At 45.7% G+C, this 19,607-nt stretch overlaps 2 protein-coding genes across 39 annotated transcripts in view; one reads left to right on the plus strand and one right to left on the minus strand.

Annotated features, from left to right (window-relative positions):
• Nucleotides 1-7,321, plus strand: part of MAPT (microtubule associated protein tau) — a 96,268-nt gene extending 88,947 nt beyond the window's left edge. For all 24 annotated transcript variants that reach the window (XM_084750038.1, XM_084750035.1, XM_084750020.1 and 21 more), the window contains one exon: nt 563-7,321. In XM_084750038.1, coding sequence (XP_084606164.1) covers nt 563-778 — 216 coding nt within the window. In that variant the 3' untranslated portion in view covers nt 779-7,321. The remainder of the gene's footprint in view (nt 1-562) is intronic.
• A 102-nt stretch (nt 7,322-7,423) lies between these two features.
• KANSL1 (KAT8 regulatory NSL complex subunit 1) overlaps nt 7,424-19,607 on the minus strand; it is a 122,191-nt gene continuing 110,007 nt past the window's right edge. For 12 of the 15 annotated variants that reach the window (XM_084750007.1, XM_084750010.1, XM_084750003.1 and 9 more), the window contains 8 exons: nt 17,342-17,524; nt 16,676-16,864; nt 16,204-16,352; nt 10,908-11,029; nt 9,407-9,464; nt 8,782-8,894; nt 7,913-8,165; nt 7,424-7,706 (listed from right to left, as the gene is read on the minus strand). In XM_084750007.1, coding sequence (XP_084606133.1) covers nt 7,479-7,706; nt 7,913-8,165; nt 8,782-8,894; nt 9,407-9,464; nt 10,908-11,029; nt 16,204-16,352; nt 16,676-16,864; nt 17,342-17,524 — 1,295 coding nt within the window. In that variant the 3' untranslated portion in view covers nt 7,424-7,478. The remainder of the gene's footprint in view (nt 7,707-7,912; nt 8,166-8,781; nt 8,895-9,406; nt 9,465-10,907; nt 11,030-16,203; nt 16,353-16,675; nt 16,865-17,341; nt 17,525-19,607) is intronic. The other 3 variants (XM_084750005.1, XM_084750004.1, XM_084750002.1) reach the window with 2 other exon arrangements.

Consider the following 19,607-nt stretch of genomic DNA (forward strand, 5'->3'; position numbering starts at 1 on the left):
GCCTCCTAGGCAGGGTCCTCCTAGTGAATGACTGAACAGAAGAATGTCCTGGGATCAGACCCAGCCTAGCATGAGAAAGGGCACTTAGCCAAGGTGGCTCGGCTGTCTTCCCACTTGGCCATGTTGGGCAGCCACTGTGCGTACATGCCTAGCCAGTCCCCAGAGCTGCATTCCCATGTGTCTTCAGAGGCTAGCCTGGTCTGCAAAGCAAGTTCTAGGACATCCAGGGCCAAACAGAGAGACCCTGCCTTGGGAAAAAAAAAAAAGCAAAGCAAAACAAAAACAAAGAATGAGCGAATAAATGAGTGAGTGAGTGAGTGAATGAGTGAATGAATGAATGAGTGAGTGAATGAATGAATGAGTGAGTGAATGAATGAATGAGTGAGTGAATGAATGAATGAGTGAGTGAATGAATGAATGAATGAGTGAATGAATGAATGAATGAGTGAATGAATGAATGAATGAGTTAATGAATGAACAGCGGTTTCCTCCCACGCAGACTGGCTCTGGTGTGTAGACAGTGCTTGTCATCTCTCCCTTTCCCACCCTCTACTTCCTGCAGATTGAAACCCACAAGCTGACCTTCCGGGAGAATGCTAAAGCCAAAACCGACCATGGGGCAGAAATCGTGTACAAGTCACCTGTGGTGTCCGGAGACACATCACCACGGCACCTCAGCAACGTGTCCTCTACGGGCAGCATCAACATGGTGGACTCACCGCAGCTTGCCACACTAGCCGACGAAGTGTCCGCTTCCTTGGCCAAGCAGGGTTTGTGATCAGGCCCCCCTCCCCCCCGGGGGCGGTTAATAATCGTGGAGAGAAGAGAGAGTGAGAGTGTGGAAAAGAAAAAAAAGGAAAAAAAAAAAAAAGAAAAAAAAAAAAAAAGAATGATTCGGTCCCTCCTCACCCTCGCCCTCCCCGCTGCTCCTCACAGCCGGGCTGATCGGCTTGTCACCTAACCTGCTTTTGTGGCTCAGCTTTGGCTCGGGACTTCAAAATCAATGACGGGAATAAGAGTAAATTTCATCTTTCCAAATTGATTGGTGGGCTAGTAATAAAAAATATTCTTTAAGGGAAAAAAAAAACATGTAAAAACATGGCCAAACCCAACCTTTCCTTGGGCAATTACTATTGATTTCCCCTCCCCTCCCCTCCCTCTCTGAGGGTGAAGGAGGCTGTGGAGCTGCTTCTGGGGAGTTTGGAGAGACTAGGGCAACTAATGGCCCCATCCTAGGGGCATCAGGGACAGCGGCAGCAGCGAGAGATTTGAAAGTTGGTGTGTTCATGGCGCTTTAGGCAGGTGATGTTAACGAAGTGTGCGTGTGAGGGAGGGCTGAGGTAGCAAAGGCTGAGGAGACGGGTGGCCTGGGAGTCAGGGCAGAGGTGACAAAGACAGGTTGGAAGAGGGGACACTGGCTCCTGCCAAGCAGCGTGGGGAGCACAGGTAAGCCCTAGCTGCCTGCAGCAGCAGTCTTAGATGGCACAGCCGGTCGCCTGTTTGGAAAGGCCCTGCCCAGTGCTGCGGGTCCGGGTGCCCCTTCTGTGGGGCAGCCTGAGGGAGAGGGGACACTGGGCAGAAGGAAGGCCGGGCAGAAGGTGGCGGCTTGTGGATTGGTTCTCTGAAGGCTGCCCTTGATAATCCCAGGGCACCAGCTTCTTCCTGCCTCTCTGCAGGGCGGGAGTCCTGCGGCCGAGGGCCTTTCCTTACGCTTTCCCAGGAAAAACCCTGCTTTCTTGACTTCTGGAGTTTGGAACTGCAGCCATGACTTTGGCCACCTCACGGACCTGGGACTTTAGGGCTAACCAGTTCTTTGTAAGGACTCGTGCCTCTCGAGGGACATCTACCTGTTCTCAAGCCTGATCCCGTGGCACTTCTGCAGTGTGAGGGATGGGGTGGTGCGTTCCAGGCCTCTTATCCTTCCCAGAGCCACTGCAGCCCCCCTCAACCTGTCCTGCATTGCTCACATGTCTGCCATGAGTGCCAGTCACTGCCGTACCGCCTCCCCCAGCCCCCGGGCCCTGGCCTCTGGGTAGATCCTGCCCTACACTAAGGGGTGGAGTCCAGGGAAGGCAAAGATTTAGGGCTCAGCCTCTAGTCCTATGCCCCACTAATCCAACCAGTGTGCCTCCCATAAGGAACCTCATCAATTTGTTTGGGTCTCTCCATCACTTCCCATTCCAGATGGGAGCCGGAGTGTGTCTGAAGATGACCCTGGGCACTTCTGCTTTTTTTTTTTTTTTTTTTAACTTTAGATAGTGGCTGCCTCCTAGGCCTGACCCCCTTCTTGTGTTGAGCTGGAGGCAGCAAGTCAGGTGCCAATGTACTGGTACCAGTATGAGCAGGCAAGAGTCCCAGGGCAGGCAAGGCCACACTCCTCCCTATCTTCTGGCCCACCCCACCCCCACCTTGTGATTGCTAGTCTCCCAGAGCCCAGCCGCCATTAAGTCCTCATGCACGTAATCAGCCCTCCACACCCCGATTTGGGGAACATACCCCTGGATTGAAATGTTTTGCCTCCAGTCCCGAATGGGAAGGGGGTACTGCCTGCCCTGGGGGAGCAGCCAGACCATCTCCCTTCCTTTCCTGTCTGCGCCCTGTTGTGTTGTAGTTGGATTTGTCTGTTTGTCTGGGTTCACCAGAGTGACTATGATAGTGAGAAGAAAAGAAAGAAAGAAAAAAAAAAAAAGAAAAAAAGAAAAAGAAAAAGGAAAAAAAAAGGGATGCATGTGTCTTGAAATATTTGTCAAAAGGCTCTAACCCACCACAGGGGGATGGAGGACCTGGACACCTTGTCTCCAGGCCAGGGCAGTGTTACCCTGCTGGGACACCCCATGTTTTGAAGGGTTTCCTCTGCACCTGGGACCTCACAGACACTGGATTGTGACACTGGAGGTCTCTTAGCTGTCCGGTCACAGGACACTAGCTGAAGCAGCAGGCTCCTCCTGTCAGGGAGAGCTTGTGGATGGTCCGTTTTGCAGAGTGAAGCCGGTCCTCTCTAATCACAGCCTCAAGTCCCACAGTGGCCCTGAAAGACGGTCGGATAACTCCTGCACTGCGAGAAAAGGACATCAGTGCCAGCAGAGAGAGAGAGAGAGAGAGCTGTGGCCCTAGAAACTCCATGGCTCCAGTAGACATCCTTGAGTCCTCTCCAAGCCTTGGCCTCCTCACCACAGGGATTAGGATGGACTGTCCCACCGAGGAGGGGGACATCTTAGAGTCCCTTGGGTTCTAAGGTGTCAGCCCACTGACTTTGCATGAACAAGTCCTACAGCGGCGGGAACAGGCTTTTGGAGACTAGGAACCTCAGGCCCACGTCTGCCACGTCTGGCTTGGGTACAGTTAAGGATGAGGTGGAGAAAGGGAAGGAAGCAGCCAGCCTTCCCTATTAAGGAACTGTGTGTGCCCACAGCTCCCTGTTATAAGCCTCCCTACTGCTGGTGGACTTTATCTGTCCTTAGAAATGAAGGGTCCAATGGAGAAAAAGTAAGTGTGGTTTGATGGTCTGTGGGTCCCTTCATCATGGTCACCTGTTCTGGCTTCTATCTCTCACACCCATTTACCCGTCCTGCAGTTTCTATCCTTGAGTGGGGGGGGTACTCTGCCCTATCTCTTGCAGGGTAGTCAGCCCCCAAATCATGGAGTGATCACTGGTCAGTGCTGACAGGCTTGTGACTTCAGTGAGGACAATCCCCAGGGGCCCAACACCTGTCCCTTTCCCTCATGCCTTCCTACTCCAGAGCCAATGTCTCTTGAGTGGGCTAGATAGGGTGTACAGTTTGCCTGGTTCCTCCACGCTCTTAATTCACTTCATCAATATTTCCAATTCAATCGACTTCAGTGGTAAGACTGTATCCTGTTTGAGGATTGCTTGTGCTGTGGGGGGAGGGGGAGGGAGACGAGGAACACGTTAAAGATAGTTCACATGGGCAAAGTGAAGTCTTGGAGTGTAGCAGCTAAGCCATCTGTAACCCCGTTCCTGATTTTGACCCCTTGGCTAGAGAGAAGAGGTGCCATGAGGCTATAAAGCCTAGAGGCTTGGCTGTCCCATTGACAGGCTTTTCCCCAAGGCAGAGGCAACTAGCTAGTTTCCTGCCTTCCCAGCCAGGTGCAGCTCTCAGGTCTGTGTAGAAATCTATGAACTGCTCTTGCCTGCTGCCTTCTTCCCTCTAACCCACTGGCACATCACTGTCACCTCTGCATTCGCTTCAGATCCATAGCCTACACTACTAGCAGTGGCCAAGACCACTTTATCCGAGTCTGTTCTCCAGTAAAGTACGTGGGGATGAAGGCAGAGGTGGTTGGTAACGAATTACACGCCTGTGGCTTTTTCCACCCTCAAAAAACTTCTCTCTGGCTTCTGAAAGGGTTACTTAGGGCAGTATCTCAATCTCACCCTCCTGATGGGCTGTAGCCTGTACAGTTAACTGTGCTGGGCATCATCTCCACTTCTTGCAAGTCCCATGATTTCTTTGGTGATTTCGAGGGTGGTTGGGGCGGGGGCGGGGGGCGGGACATGAAATCATCTTAGCTTAGCTTCCTGTCTGTGAATGTCCATATAGTGTATTGTGTTTTAACAAATGATTTACACTGACTGTTGCTGTAAAAGTGAATTTGGAAATAAAGTTATTACTCTGATTAAACAAAATCTCTGTTCATGAATTACAAGATAACAAGTAAATTCGGAACAGAAAATGAAAAAGCCGGACACTAAGTGTCAGCTTTCTTGGTTCATTGTCATCCGACTGTTGGTATTCTACCCCGCATCAGTAGTATACTCTGTGGCTGACCACACCAGGCAGCGTTCAACAGTTCCTAAGACCTAAGCCAGTTCATTCAAACTGAAGATGTCTGCGGTGGGGCAGGGCATCACTAGAACTTAAGTGCAGGGGCCTGGGGCTGAAACAAACTCAGTTGCATACTCATTTGTCTTGCTGCCTTCATACCTTGGAATCTTACTATAAATTAAGAAATGTTTCTGGTAGGGATAGGGCAGCTCTTTGCAATATCACGAAGGAAAACAAAAGATGTAGCCCACGTTTTTTTGACAGGATCTTTCATGCAGCCCAGGCTGGCCTTGATCCTACTTCCACCTCCTCAGTGCTGGGATAATAGGGGTGTTTATCACGCTGCTAATGAGGTGCAGGGCCTCATGCATGCTTAGGCAAGCATTCTACCAACTAAGCAGCAGCCCAGCCTCAGCCTTTAGTTGAGTGCCACACGGCATGAGGCACCGTGTCAGAGGACCTTGGTGGGCATCAGTCCATCCTCCTAGTTTGAGACAGTCTGTTTTTCTGCCATGTTCTCTGGCCTTCTAGCTGCTAGAGTCTTGGGCTTCAGCTTCCTAGCTCTCAGAGGAACACTGGGATTACAGATGCCTGGCTTCATGTTGGTTCTACACTCAAACTCAGGGTCTTAGACCGCACTTCATGCACTGAGCCATCTTCCTTACTCTGTCTCCCTCAGTTCCCCCAATGTGCCTAGCTGCTGCAGTCCAGCTACTGTAAACAGAAGCAACATGAAGGCAGGAAAACAGGCTAGGAAAGAACAGCTCTGGGCCTTGGAGAAGGCCCACTTGTTCACTGACCCTGTACTAGAGAACTGGGCTTGTAGCCTCCTTATAAGTAGCTGTGGTCTCTCCCAGGTGACAAGAAACAACTTCAAATACCATGCAAATTATATATGGCTCATTTGATCCCTACACCCCAAAGTTTGACTGGTAGAAAGTAAAAATTCCCATTGGAAAGAACTTGAAATTCTATACTCTCGACCTCTTAGAGGAACAAACGAGAGGTAATGAATCAACTCTTTCCCCTCAGGAGCAGATGGCATTTCTTCCCTCAGTCAGACACCCATTATCACCTACCCAACACTCCCAGGACAGAGTGTGAGGCTGCCAGGGCTCAGAGCAGTGCAGCCCCAGAGAGTGCTGGGGCTGTCAACTCTGCCAGAGACACAGTCCAGTACATCAAGAAAAGCCTGACACAACTTTCTGTATCTTTTTTTTATTATTATTTTTTTCATTTTTTCCTTCCTTTTTTTTTTAAGCACTAGTCTGTGCTTTGCGAACAGAATCAAGACATTAACAAAGATCAGCTTCTCTGAAGAAAAGCATTTCTATAGAACAAAGACAGCTACATGTTCGCTGCCATTACACAGCTCAAAGCAGGAAAAGAAAATATTTACAAAATACAAGTTTTTTTTTAAATTTTTGTTTTTTTTGGTTGTTTTTTTTTTGTTTTGTTTTTTACAATGCTAAAAGGGTTATTCAGAATTTTCAACCTTATAAATAGAAGAAGCACTTTATGCATAGGGATATGGTGCATTATTGTTTAAAGAAACAATGACAAACCTTTAAACTTGCAAACAGAAAGAAAAAAAAAAATCACTAATGTTGAAAATTGTGAAAAAACCCCAACCATTAAGCAGTCTGTCTACTATTTTTGTACGATTATAAAATGGCAGAAAAAGAAAATTCCTTTCCCCCTCCCTTTTTTGGTGATGTGATTATACATAAGACAGGCACAAGGCTAACAGGAGGCTGATGGGGAGGGGAAGGATGGAAACCACAGCTAGGACCAGACAGTGTTCCACAGGCAAGGGGAGCGGGGAGGAGGGGCAGGCTACGTGACTGTCTGACAGGGATGTGAGGGAAACATGACACGTCAACTAGTCAGTGAAAACATGATACAGAGTGATGCTATGTAGGGGAGCAGGAGTGGGTTAAGAGTCCAAACCCTATTGTCATAGATGCTCTGAGTGCAAGGACTAACGCGTCTGTGTGAGTGCATGGATGGGAGAGGAAGATGGGGACAGGTAGGACAGGGTGACCTGAGCAGCTGCAGCAGGGTGCTGCAGTCAAGGAGTCAAGATGGATGACCAAATGCAGATGAAACTTAAAGTCCAAGTGACAGGTGAAACAAGCTATCCTGCTGGCCCAGAGCTCAGTGAAGAAGACATGGCCATCATAGTCAAAAGGCTGGCTTGGAAGGGTGCTCCAGCATAGATGACCAAGGAGCGGGTGCCCAGCTAGAGCGAGCCAAGCCACATATTGGAGGGAAGGGTAGGAGCCCAGACTGTTCCTGTTCTACCCCACCCTAACCTAAGGAGGCTGTACTGACCTGGAGTTTTCTACCCACTGCCACTTGGCACACCCTACCCGACAGGTGCAAGGGAGAGGGGTGATCATCTAGCACTGGGAAGCCCAGTGATGCAACAGTGCAGAGGATATGCAGGACTAGGCCAGCAAGGTCTCTTCCTGAACTTGTCTGCCAATTGGAGGAAGTGCTCAGGTGTGACATGAAAACAAAACAAGAAAACAGAAACAACAAAACCAAACCAACCAAAGGAGGATCTAAATTCCTTAAATTCACTAAAAACTGTGAAAATTTCCAGCATATGATGTTTGAATATCAAACGCAGAGATTTCTGAAGCTTTAATGCCAATAGTAGTGAGTCTGTATAGTCTCATTTTCCGCTCATCTGTGAGCTGGGCGCTGAGCTGCAACTGTTGTTGCCAGATGCCGACTCTTGAGGGGGACAACAGGAGGCGAGGTGGGCGCCACCTCAGTCTCCCGGCCAGTCTTGCTGCCTGAGGTGCGGCGAGTGCAGCGGCCTGCGATGTCCTGTGCATCCAGCTGCTCCTCACATTCTGCCTGGGGACTGTAGGCCAGAGGGAAGGTCCGCCGCTCCCATGGCTGGACAGACTGCGGATAGACAAGATGATCTGGTGATGACCTGCGCAAGATTGTGGCCTGGAGCCTATGACCAGCCTGTCTACTATTATTGAAGGAAACTTAGGAAGACTCCTCCCAAGGTGGGCACCATCTAAATATCTTCAGCACATACTACTGTCCCCTCCCAATTCCTCCTCATATCCTGCCCTCCCACACTCAAAGGAGGCACTCCTCACCTGTTCATCTAGACCTAGCTCTGGTGTGGAGCAACGGGTATCTTCAGTGGCCAAGTGTCGCAGACTGTCGCGAGCCACAGGAGTGAGGGGGGCTGAGTGCAATTCCGGGCTAATAGGGCTCCTAGGAGATTGACTGTGGGAGAACTCTGACAGAGAGTGGCTACTGCTGACATCAGGGGAGGCAGGCTGTGGGGTGGAGGGGTTGGCACTGCCCAACTGAGGGGTGGTCCGGCCGTCTGATGACCTATAAGACCTATGAACCAAGGAATACACAAATGATTGAGTACCTTAGTCACAGGCACTTCATCTGTTTCTTTCTGAGGGGTAGTGAGAGGAGGTATATTTAAAAACAAACAAATAAATAAACAACCCAAACAAACATCTACACCAAAGCAGTTAATTCAAACTGACAGCAACTGTGCTTTTCTAAGAGCCATTTACTGTATGTACTTGTTCCCACTTTTACCCACATAGGGTATATATAACATAATATCTAAGAGCTGTAGAGTAACTATCAGTCTAAGAGAAAGCCCTGCCTAGTGAATTCATATTAGGGACTTGGTTTAGGTTTTGAAAACACGTCAAAGAAAAATAGGTGGTCTCCTGCACTCTTTTAAGGAAATGGTCCTTCCCTTCCACTGTGGGTTCTAGGAATTGAACTCAGGTCCATTAGACTTAGAAGGGAAGTACTTTTAACCCATTGAGCCATCCAAAGTTAATGCTGCAAAACCAGTCCCCATCAAAAAGACGATCAGCTTGTGAGGCCTTCTAAACTCCTCTGGCTTAATCACCATGACAACAATACTTTCCCTGGGTACCATTCTTCCTCCCCACTCAACAGATTCTGAGAACCTGTGCCTGCCCATTACCTGCTGCCCCGACGCTGGGGTGGCACACTTGTGGTCCACAGCCACCTTGCCCTCTCCATTTCCTCACATTTGGCATGGAGGGCAGCAAAGGCTGCATCAGATAGGTCCTCGATCTACAACAGAGCAGTTTCATTAATCTCTTTTCTCCAGGAAGCTAAGGTTATCGATTGGCAAAATAATCCTAGAACCAGTCTCACCCCACTGTAGATGCTGCTAGTTAAGAAACAGAATACAACAATCTTGCTTTTTTTGTTGTTTGTTTTTTGTTTTTCGAGACAGGGTTTCTCTGTGTAGCCTTGGCTGTCTTTGACTCACTTTGTAGACCAGGCTGGCCTTGAACTCACATCGATCCACCTGCCTTTACCTCCCAAGTGCTGGGATTAAAGGCGTGTGCTGCCACACCCGGTTTACAATCTTGTATTTGACACCCTGTCTTTTTTTTTTTTTTTAAAGTTATGTGCATTGGTGTGAGGGTGTCAGATTTTGGAGTTGCCATGTGGGTGCTGGGAATTGAGCCGGGGTCCTTTCGAAGAGCAGGCAGTGCTCTTATCCACTGAGCCATCTCTCTAGCCCCCACCCCTATGTCTTAAGGCATTCCTCTAAGATAGTGTAACTATGGTATTACCTCCTCATTCTCTTCATCAGGACTCCCCTTCAGAGACTGAAGATCAACCTCTCGCCAGCTGCAAAACACAGGAAGAATTAAAACAGAAAAACATGGGATTGTAGGCAGGCTAACCCTACCACTACCCTCTGAATGAAGCTTCATATGCAAATACCCACAAAGGCCAGAAACAGAAGCAGCAAGCAGAGGTTAGCAGTGAGGCTGATAAGACTGTCATACTCAAAGTTTTTTGTTTATTTTACGTATTGTATATGAGTGCTTTATCTGCAGAAGAGGGCATCAGATTACATTATAGATAGTTGTGAGCCACCATGTGGTTCCTGGGAACTGAATTCAGGACCTCTGGAAGAGCAGGCGGTGCTCTTAACCTCTGAGCCATCTCTCCCGCCCCCATACTCAAGGGTTTGCTTTTTTGAGACAGGGTTTCTCTGTGTAGCCCTGGCTGTCTTAGACTCATACTGCAGACCAGGCTGGCCTCAAACTCACAGGGATCCACCTGCCTCTGCCTCCTAAGTGCTGGGATTAAAGGTGTGCGCCACCACTGCCTGGCCATACTCAAAGTTTTAACTGTTTAAATAAACAGTATTTAATATTAGCCAATCTGTATCATGCAGGACACAATCTTTGAACTGGCCTTATAAAATTTTTAAGAAGTCTGGTTTGTGTTGAGACAATTCAGTATTTTAAAACATAGTCTACGTAGCCTGCCAGGTTTTGATCTTTGGTTGGTGGATTCATACAATGAATTTTGTGTGTGTGTAGTTTTCCAAGACAGAGTTTCTCTGTGTGTCCTTGGCTATCCTGGACTTGCTTTGCAGACCAGGCTAGCCTTGAACTCAGTGATCCACCTGCCTCTCTGCCTCCCAGGTGCTAGGATTAAAGGCATGCGCCTCCACACCCAGCTCATACAATGGATTAAGAGAAGCTAACATAGAAATAATTTTAGTCCTATGAGGCACTCCCATCCTCCACTGACACTCTCTCTTTTTTTTTTTTTTTTTTTTTAAAAAAACAGTAGCCTCTCATTATGTAGCCCAGGCTGAAAGCAACCCTATGGCAATCCGCCTGCTTCAGTCTCCCAATTGTGAAGACTGAAGGTATGCACCATCCATGCCTGGCAAGAGGCCACCCCCAATTAAATCAACAACACCCAACAACAACAAACCCCAAACATAAGTCTCATTCTATAGGCAAGGCTAAGCCTCATTTTGTAGCCCAGGCTGGCCCTAAAATGTCTACTCTTAGCCCTCCAATGTCTGGGATTACAGGCATGAGCTATCTACCATGTCTGTTGATCCTTTTTTTTACTGTTGTTTTTGGAGATAAGGTGTAAACCCATAGCCCAAAGTGCACTCTAGGCAACTGGGATTACAGGTGTGGACCATTATGCCTGGCCCCAGACCCTTCCTTCTTTTAAAACGAAAACAACTCAAGGATAGGGACTGCTCAGTCAGAAGAGAAAAGAAATATAGGACAAGAACTGATTAAATAGGGTTTCTACCTTGGAGTAAGGATTTCTTTGTATTGTAGTTTTTCAACACGAGTTGTTGCAGCAACAGACATCGGGATGACAATGTTATTAATATCAAATGAGCTTTCTCCCCTTCTTCTTCTCACTGGCTGCTGTAAGACAGAAGTTTAAGTTTTAAAAGAGGCACAATGCTACAAATTTAAAATCAATCATATGACAGAATGACCATGCACATAGGGTAGCAGTGGCTACCACAGCATCAACTCATATCTGTTGATGCTGTCTCTGGCAGCAGGGTTCTTGGGATGCATAAGGGCAGGGGAGGAGATACCAGAGGTCAACCCAAAGAGTAAATTCCGTTCACAAGGCACTCTCCCTGGCCGTCCTTCTCCTCTATGTGGAAATAGAATTATTACATTACACAGGTAGGTGTCTCTATTATGTCATCCGACTAACATTCCTCCTTTTTGCTTTGTTTTTCAAGACAGGGTTTCTCTGTGTAGCCCTAGCTGTCTTTGAACTCAGAGATACGTCTACCTTTGCCACTATGGTCTGGCTTTAACATTCTTCTTTTAAAACCCTGTCTCAGGGGCTGGAGAGATGGCTCAGTGGTTAAGAGCACTGCCTGCTTTTCCAAAGGACCCAGGTTAAATTCCCAGCACCCACATGGCAGCTCACAACTGTTTGTAACTCCAAGATCTGACACCCCCACACCCACGCACATAAATTAAAATTAAACAGTAAAATAAATAAATAAGTAAAAATAAAACCCTGTCTCAGAGCTGGAGAGATGGCTCTGTGGTTACCAGCTCTCATTGGCTACTATTGGAGAGGCCCAGGGTTTAGTTTCCAGTACTAACACAACTGTCTGTAACCCCAGTTTTAGGAGATCTGACATCCTTTCCTGATCTCTATAGGCACCGGGTACATATGTGGTACATATATATACATGCAGGCAAAACACATACATAAAAATAAAAATAAACCTTAAAATTTGTTTTACCCCTTCCTCTTTTGACAATGACTTTGGCTGCTAAACACAATGTTTCCAATTATTAGTGACTTAAGAGTAAATGCATTGAATTCTCTCGCCAGAAAAAAACGCTCAAAGAGCAGGCCCACCTTAATAAACCACCTTACCTTAGCTGCCATGAAAACACCTTCCTCTTGAAGCTCTCAACTCTTCAGCTAAGTCTGTCCCAACCACGTTCTCAGCCCTTACATAACTCTCAACTTTCTATTATTTTTGGGAAGAGAAGAATGGAAGGATACGGAAAAGAAGGACCTGTCTATAGCTTCCACTACCCCACCCCACCCCCGCAAACAAAGAAAAAAGAAATGTGTTTCCACTGTAAGTGCCAACATTAAACCTTTGGGAAAACAAGACTTTCAAGGGTCCAATAACAGAAGCAGAGCTGGGCATCTATGGTAGATAGGACACTAAGAATGAATAAAGCCAGCTGTGGTGCTGCACATCCTTAAGCCCAGCACTTGGGAGGCAGATGTAGGCAGATCTTTCTGAGTTCAAGTTCTAAGACAGCTAGAGCTATAAGGAAAGACTCTGTCTAGGAAGAAAGAAAGAAAGAAAGAAAGAAAGAAAGAAAGAAAGAAAGAAAGAAAGAAAGAAAGAAGGAAGAGAGCCAAATGACTGAGTCTCTTAGAAGAAAAACTCTATTAGCTGCTTCTGCCCAGAGAACAAATGCCTTATCCTGAAACAGCCTGTTACCTGACCTGTAAGAGGCCATAGGGAAACTGTGAGAGGACAAACACGTTGTCATGGCAACAATATAGCTGGAAACACCCAAGAGGCTGCATTCATACCCAAACCACCAAGTGTGGTCAGCCCACAGGGAGGGGGTAAGAAAGATGAGCTACTACCACCAACTATTAGATCTCCTTGGAAGGTGACACTGTAAGACTACTAAAGATATGAGATGGTGTCACGAATGACTTCAAGTCACATTTTTCAATTCCCTTCTGTATCATAAGACTAGACTGTCAATGACCTCACAAATTTTGGGTCATAACTTAACTAAAGTAAGCACAGCCTAACTGAAGTATAGGCTTCTGTCACTGTCACATCTTTGCTTAAGTTCTATGATCCACACAAGACACGAATCTTGATGAAGCCCTGGGAGAGACAGCATTCCTTAATCTTAGCGAAATAAAGGACCCATTCTTCCTCCCTACTCAACAGATTCTGGGAAACTGTGCTCCAAAGCTGAGAACTTCCCTGAGACTTCCCAGGCCTCTGGCCTGTACCCTCCACTTGAATACCTGATTCTGCTAGTACTCTTTCAATTCAATTTAACTACCTTTTTTTTTTAAAGATTTATTTATTTATTATTATGTATACAATACCCATGCAGGCCAGAAGAGGCACCAGATCTCATTATAGATGGCTGTGAGCCACCATGTGGTTGCTGGGATTTGAACTCAGGACCTCTGGAAGAGCAGCCAGTGCTCTTAACCTCTGAGCCATCTCTCCAGCCCTAATTTCCTTTTCTTATTTAAGGTAAAAAAATCTGTGTGAGAGAGCATCGAGAACAGCAAGACGAAGAGCGTAGTGGCCCATGCCTTTGATCCCAGCACCGGGAGGCAGAGGCAGGTGGATATCTGTGAGTTTGAGGCCAGCCTGGTCTACAAAGAAGAGCCCAGGACAGCCAGGGCTCTGTGTAACAGAGAAACCCTGTCTCAAAAAACAAAACAAAACAAAACAAAACAAAACAAAACAGAACAGCAAGTCATTTCTAAACCTTGTTCCACAAAATCTGGCACCCACCTCCTACATATTTTTTGGGTGGTCTTACTATGTAGTCCAAGCTGGATAGCTTCAAACTCATGTTCCTCCTGCCTGGTTTCTAAATTTTTCTAAGGATTTTTTTTTAAAAATCACTGGATTTCAAGAAACACACAAAGTAAACAAAATTACTTTAAAGACCACTAAGATGATTTTAATACAAGCAATGACCACTGGGAAGCACAGCTACAAACACTTTGAAAAACACCTTGCTTCTCAACCTAAATTACTGTATTGCTAATTACTTTTAAATAAATTTTGTTTCCCTGAATAAATGAAACAATAAAGAATCTAGAGAAGCTGGGTGTGGTAGCAATTATCTTTTTAACCCCAGAACTTGGGGAAGCAGAAGCAGGAAGATTTCTGTGAATTTGAGGCCAGTGAGCTATACAGGACAGTCAGGACTACACAGAGAAACCTTGTCTCAAAGAAAAAATGGCCTAAAAGATTAGCACAATGCTATGCATAAAGCTGTAGGTGTATCTAAGTCAATATTCTCCAGATTCACCAAGCCTGACAGGAGGAAACAAGACAGAAAAAAAAAAAACCCGGCTGGAGAGATGGCTCAGCGGTTAAGAGCACTGTCTGCTCTTCCAGAGGTCCTGAGTTCAATTCCCAGCAACCAGGTGGTGGCTCACAACCATCTATAATGAGATCTTATGCCCTCTTCTGGACTGCAGGTGTACATGCAGGCAGAACATTGTATTCATAATAATAAATAAATATTAAAAAAAACAAAACAAAACAAAAAACAACAAAAAAAAACCAAACAAAACAAACAAAACCAAAAAAAGCTTACCAAGTCTTGGACCTTAGAGTTCAGATTCCGAGACAGGGGTTCTCTGTGTAGCCTTGGTTGGTCTGTACTCTATCGACCAGGCTGGCCTCGAACTCACAGAGATCCACCTGCCTCTGCCTCCCAAGTGCTGGGATTAAAGATATGAAACCCTTTGCTAGTGTCTGGTTGAGTATGTGAGGACTACTATACACCTCATTTGTGTGTACACAAAGTCTGTGAGTGGAGAAGGTGAAGAAGGCTATTTGGAAGAGACAGTCTGCTCTGTAAGAGCAAAGAACAGTGTGAGTTTGTACCTGATTCCAGGAGCTTAGTGAGCACGTGTTGTGAGCTCAGAGCTTCTCTAACACCCCTTCTCAGGCCCAGGCTATGTGGTGTACTGGTGAGAGAGCAGACTCTGCAGTCAGACTGCAAGGATCTGAATCACAAGCACAACCCTCACAAGTTGCCTGACCTTATGAAATACACTCAACCTTAGAAGCCTCAGTGTTCTTCCTTTCTTTCCGAGACAAGGTTTCTCTGTGTAGCCTTGGCTTTCCTGGACTCGCTTTGTAAACCAGGCTGGCCTCAAACTCCTATCAATCCACCTGCCTCTGCCTCTCCAGTGCTGGGATTAAAGGCGTGTGCTACCAACTGCCTGGGGGGAAGCCCTAGTTTTCATGTCCACAAAAAAATGAGGATTCATAACACTATCAAAGGATAGGGTAGAATAAAATGGGATAGCACATAGGTGCACTGATCTTGTTACCTTAAGTCCCTGAGTGCTAGAATTACAGACCTGTGCTATCAGTAGCACAAGTGATTAATAAATATCACAACATCAGAGTTGTTATTATTACTATTACGGTTTTTTAAAGACAATGTTTCTCTGTGTAGCCTTGGCTGTCCTGGACTCACTTTGTAGACCAGGCTGGCCTTGAACTCACAGCACTCTGCCTGCCTCTGCCTCCCGAGTGCTGGGATTACAGGCACACAGTACCATGCCTGGGTCCAGAGTTTATTATTACAAATACAGTTACACTTGTCATTGTAATTACTACATGAGGAATGTTTATATTCAGCTTTTAGATGTGTTTAATGAGACTATGTCTGGAAGGGCTAAGCCAATCCTGAATGGCATTTGACAGTATTGGTGGGAAAGCAGACTCTGTCGTCAGACTGTAAGGGTTTCAATCACAATCACAACCCTCACAAGCTAATATAAAGTAGGAAGGATGCGTTAAGTTATGCATATAATAAATGTAAGCATGGCCACAGCAGCCTACAGCATCATACCTTTTCTGCATCGATTCTGCCTTTTCCCAATGTTCATTCTTAGCATCTTACTGCCATTCGTCAATAACAGAAACAAGGAAATTGACTATTGTCTTGAATGCCTATAAAAAGCTTTCCTTTACCCCTGTTCACTTGTTGGCCTAAAAGATTAGGGCCACAGTACTCAAGTTCTGGGTGAAACAGATCCCAGTCACAAAGCACCTTCAGAAAGCCTGTCTCTAGACTGAGGGTAGGTCAGACCATGCCTACTATGGACAAGGCCCTAGTACTCTCCTGCTCAAAAACCAACCAACCAAATCCATCATCACCACCAACAAAAACCCACACCCTTGCCTCTGTAACACACGGCTTAGCAGAAGATCAGGTATTGTAACTATACTCTAAATTGGTCTCTACAGCAATTATGAGTGCCCTATGCTTGGTAGAATGGCCTATTAATCCACACAAGTACTTACAGATGTGCTGGCTGCACCTTGTGAACTAGAGCTGGTGGGCGTGGAGGTGTCTGATGAGGTGGAGAGTTGTCTCACCAGGGGGCTGTGTGGTGGATGGTGGGTAGCTGTCAAGTAGCTCGAACTGCTCATGTCTGTGTGATGCTTCAACACTGCACAAGTCAACAGAAAAGAAGAATACATGGCTAAGTGGCTATTGTAACCAGTTTGACTTCTAACATATGCTAGGAATGCCAGCAATACACACTAAAGGAAAAAAAAAAGCTTTTTAAAGCCTAGAGGATAAAAAGCTGCAGCAAACTAGTTGATGGTAACTAGGGGTCTGGGCGGATATTACAGCAGTAAGAAGTAACCTGCATTTAGAAGCAATGGTGTCTCCTATTATGCCTTTCTAGAGTGATGGGCAAAGCTTGGGCTGTCCCAGAAAGCTCTGAGCAAGTGCCAATGCAGGTAGAGGTGCCGGGCCTGGCCCTACCTTCACTTCTCTCAGATGAATGGTCTCGCAATCTCATTTTGCTGTGATTTGGGTCATGCACAGGTGGTGGTAGGTTGAGCAAGCGCTCTGCTTTTGAAGCTGTCACTCGCTCCACCATGGGCACAGCCCCCACATCCTCTAAGTGCTGCCTGTGGGTCCTGTCAGGCCGGGTTTGGTGATGGGACAGCTCTGAAGAGGGGAACAAAAAAGAGCTGTGAAGTACATTTACTCAAATATTATTTGAGTTCTGAGCTCTTCAGTTCTCCTTAGGCCAATGTTATATACCCAGGGCACAGGATAGTCTTTAAAATTTAGTCTTCTAGTTAGTGGCACAATAGCTAGGAACAGGGACAGGGAGTCACAAACAGAAATGTTAATACCAGGCTTCAGAAGTCAGTCTGCCCACAGGTGAACCCAGTATCATTTTACTGCTGGCTATTCAATGAGCAATTTGGATCCTGCCTGTTTAAAATAGCTTCCAAAGTCTATCTGCAAGCACCCAAAACAAGCAGACCTGGTAAGCTCAGAGTTGAATTTCTACTGAATTACTAAATGCTTTTCCCAATTCCAGAATCCTGGCATAGCAAATCAGTAACTTAAAAATATAAACGGTATACCACACAGCAATAGTGACTCCAGAGGACTTCTCAATTTCCTGAAACTTACTGGCTGTTGTAAGGAAGGAGCTGACCAACTTGTGCCTGTCTTTACGAACTGGATCTGACAGACTGCATGGCATGGGTACTCTGTGCTTAAGTGAAAACTTTTTGGTAGATTTGATCTTGTCAAAAGGCTTGTTTTGCCACTGAGACTTCAGCATGCTCTGGAAGTGCAAGCTTGTGGGAACATCTGTAAGAAACATGAAACATTGCAGGTTAGTCAAAAAACCTGTCCTCTGGGCTCCTCTTGTCCTTGAAGACCCACTTAATGTAAACTCTAATGATGGTCATTCTAGTCATAAATAAGGAAGTAGTGTTGTCACGTTAGCCTTTTATTTACAAGTTCCAGTCAGGGTAAAACTGTAACATTTTTTTTTGTTATATTGATACTAAGATTTCCCTTTCCATGTATTACTCTAAGTGTTTTTGGTCTTACTGGTGTGACAGATTATAAACTTCCTATTATGATTCTTCTAGAAACTTACATTTAAACCCACTTCTATATGTATGAGCATGATGCACTCATTCAGCAATTATTTATGCTCCCATGGTGCGTAACCTGGTTCTGTGATACAACACACACTATGGACAGAACAGTTTAGAACATGTACTTCTTCCCCTGTTTACTTTTTTTTTCCTTTTGTGGTACTAGATTGAACTCTGGCCATATGTTTCTACGTGTATTCAAGATAAATCCCCCAAGACCTATTTAGATTTTCTTAATTTCTTCTATGACATTTGGTAGTAATCAATAAAGTTTATCCCTTCACCCAGTCAATGGAAGTTGAGAAATTGTCCTGCTACGTACCAGAGACTGGTCCCCTACCTTGGGGTTTCAAGGTACTGAGATTATAAGGTTCTTTTTGTTTTTTTGTTGTTATCGTTATTTTACTTTTTAAAAAAGGTTTATTTATTAATTATGTTTACAGTATCCTGCCTGCATGTATGCCTGCAGGCCAGAAGAGGGCACCAGATCTCATTTTAGATGGTTGTGAGTGGTTTTAGAAACAGAAAGGTTTCTCTATGTATCTCTGGCTGTTCTGTCCTATGTAGACCAGGCTGGCACTGAACTCAAAGACACGCCTGCCTCTGCCTCTAGAGTGCACATGCCATCACCTACTGGTTTTGTTGTTTTTTTTGTTTTATTTTGGTTTTTCAAGACAGGGTTTCTCTGTGGTTGTTATCTTGGCTGTGCTGGACTCTCATTGTAGACAAGTCTGACTTTGAACTCACAGAGATCCGCCTGCCTCTGCTTCTAAGTGCTGGGATTACAGGCGTGTATCACCACACCCAGCCCATGTCTGTTTTTTTGTTTTTTTTGTTTTTTTAAAATAAGAAGAAGCATTTTAAATTTGTATGTATGTGTGTGCTGTGTATAGCGCAGGTGTCTATAGAGGCCAAAGGCTTCAAAATGTCCTCAGATCAACATGACTTCTGGGAACTTGTTATAATCAAAGAAAAGTCTCAGTCTTTGATTTTGCCAATGAGGACTCAGGAGCCAAATGCTGGGGTGAAATTTTGCTAGCTTGGAGAGGCAAAGAAAGCACCCAGCTGACCTTCATCCTCAGCCAAAATTCCAGAAAGAACTGGGCGTGGGGGCGTACAACTTTAATCCCAGCTCTCAGGAGGCAGAGGCAGGTGGATCTCTGTGAGCTGGTGGCCAGCCTGGTCTACAAAGTGAGTCCAGGACAGCCAAGGCTACACAGAGAAACCCTGTCTCAAAAACCATTAAAAAAAAAAAATCCCAGAAAGAAAAAACCCTTTCTCCTTCTCCAGGCTGTCTTAAATACCTTCCTCTCAATGTCCCTCTTTTCTGTTTTAATGCCTGTCAGCTGGTTACTTGCTCTTCCTCTTGACTCAGGGTTAAAGTTATTTAATCCTGTTTACAGAAAGCTCTTGGATTTAAAGGTGTGTGCTAAGGTTAAGCCAGGCCACAAGCACTTGTTTAAGTAAACAGAAAGCTCTAAGACCAAAAAAAAAATCGAGCTTTTTACAGTTCAATCTCGGGGTTCACAATGAGATCAAATATCCTGCAATAGGAACTGAACTCTGGTCTTCTTCAAGAGCAATATGCACTTAACAGCTGAGCCATCTTCTCCAGACCCCTCAATTTTGGTAGTTTTTTTTTTTTTTTTTTAAATTCATTTGAAATAGAGTCTATTATGTAGCTCTGGCTATTGAAATTTGCTATGTAAACTAGGCTGGCCTTGAACTCTCAGAGACTCACTGGTCTCCAAGTGTGGGCCACCATGTCATCATCATACTGAGTCAAA

The sequence above is a fragment of the Acomys minous genome (assembly GCF_964271855.1).
Source record: "Acomys minous genome assembly, chromosome: 12".
NCBI lineage: Eukaryota > Metazoa > Chordata > Mammalia > Rodentia > Muridae > Acomys > Acomys minous.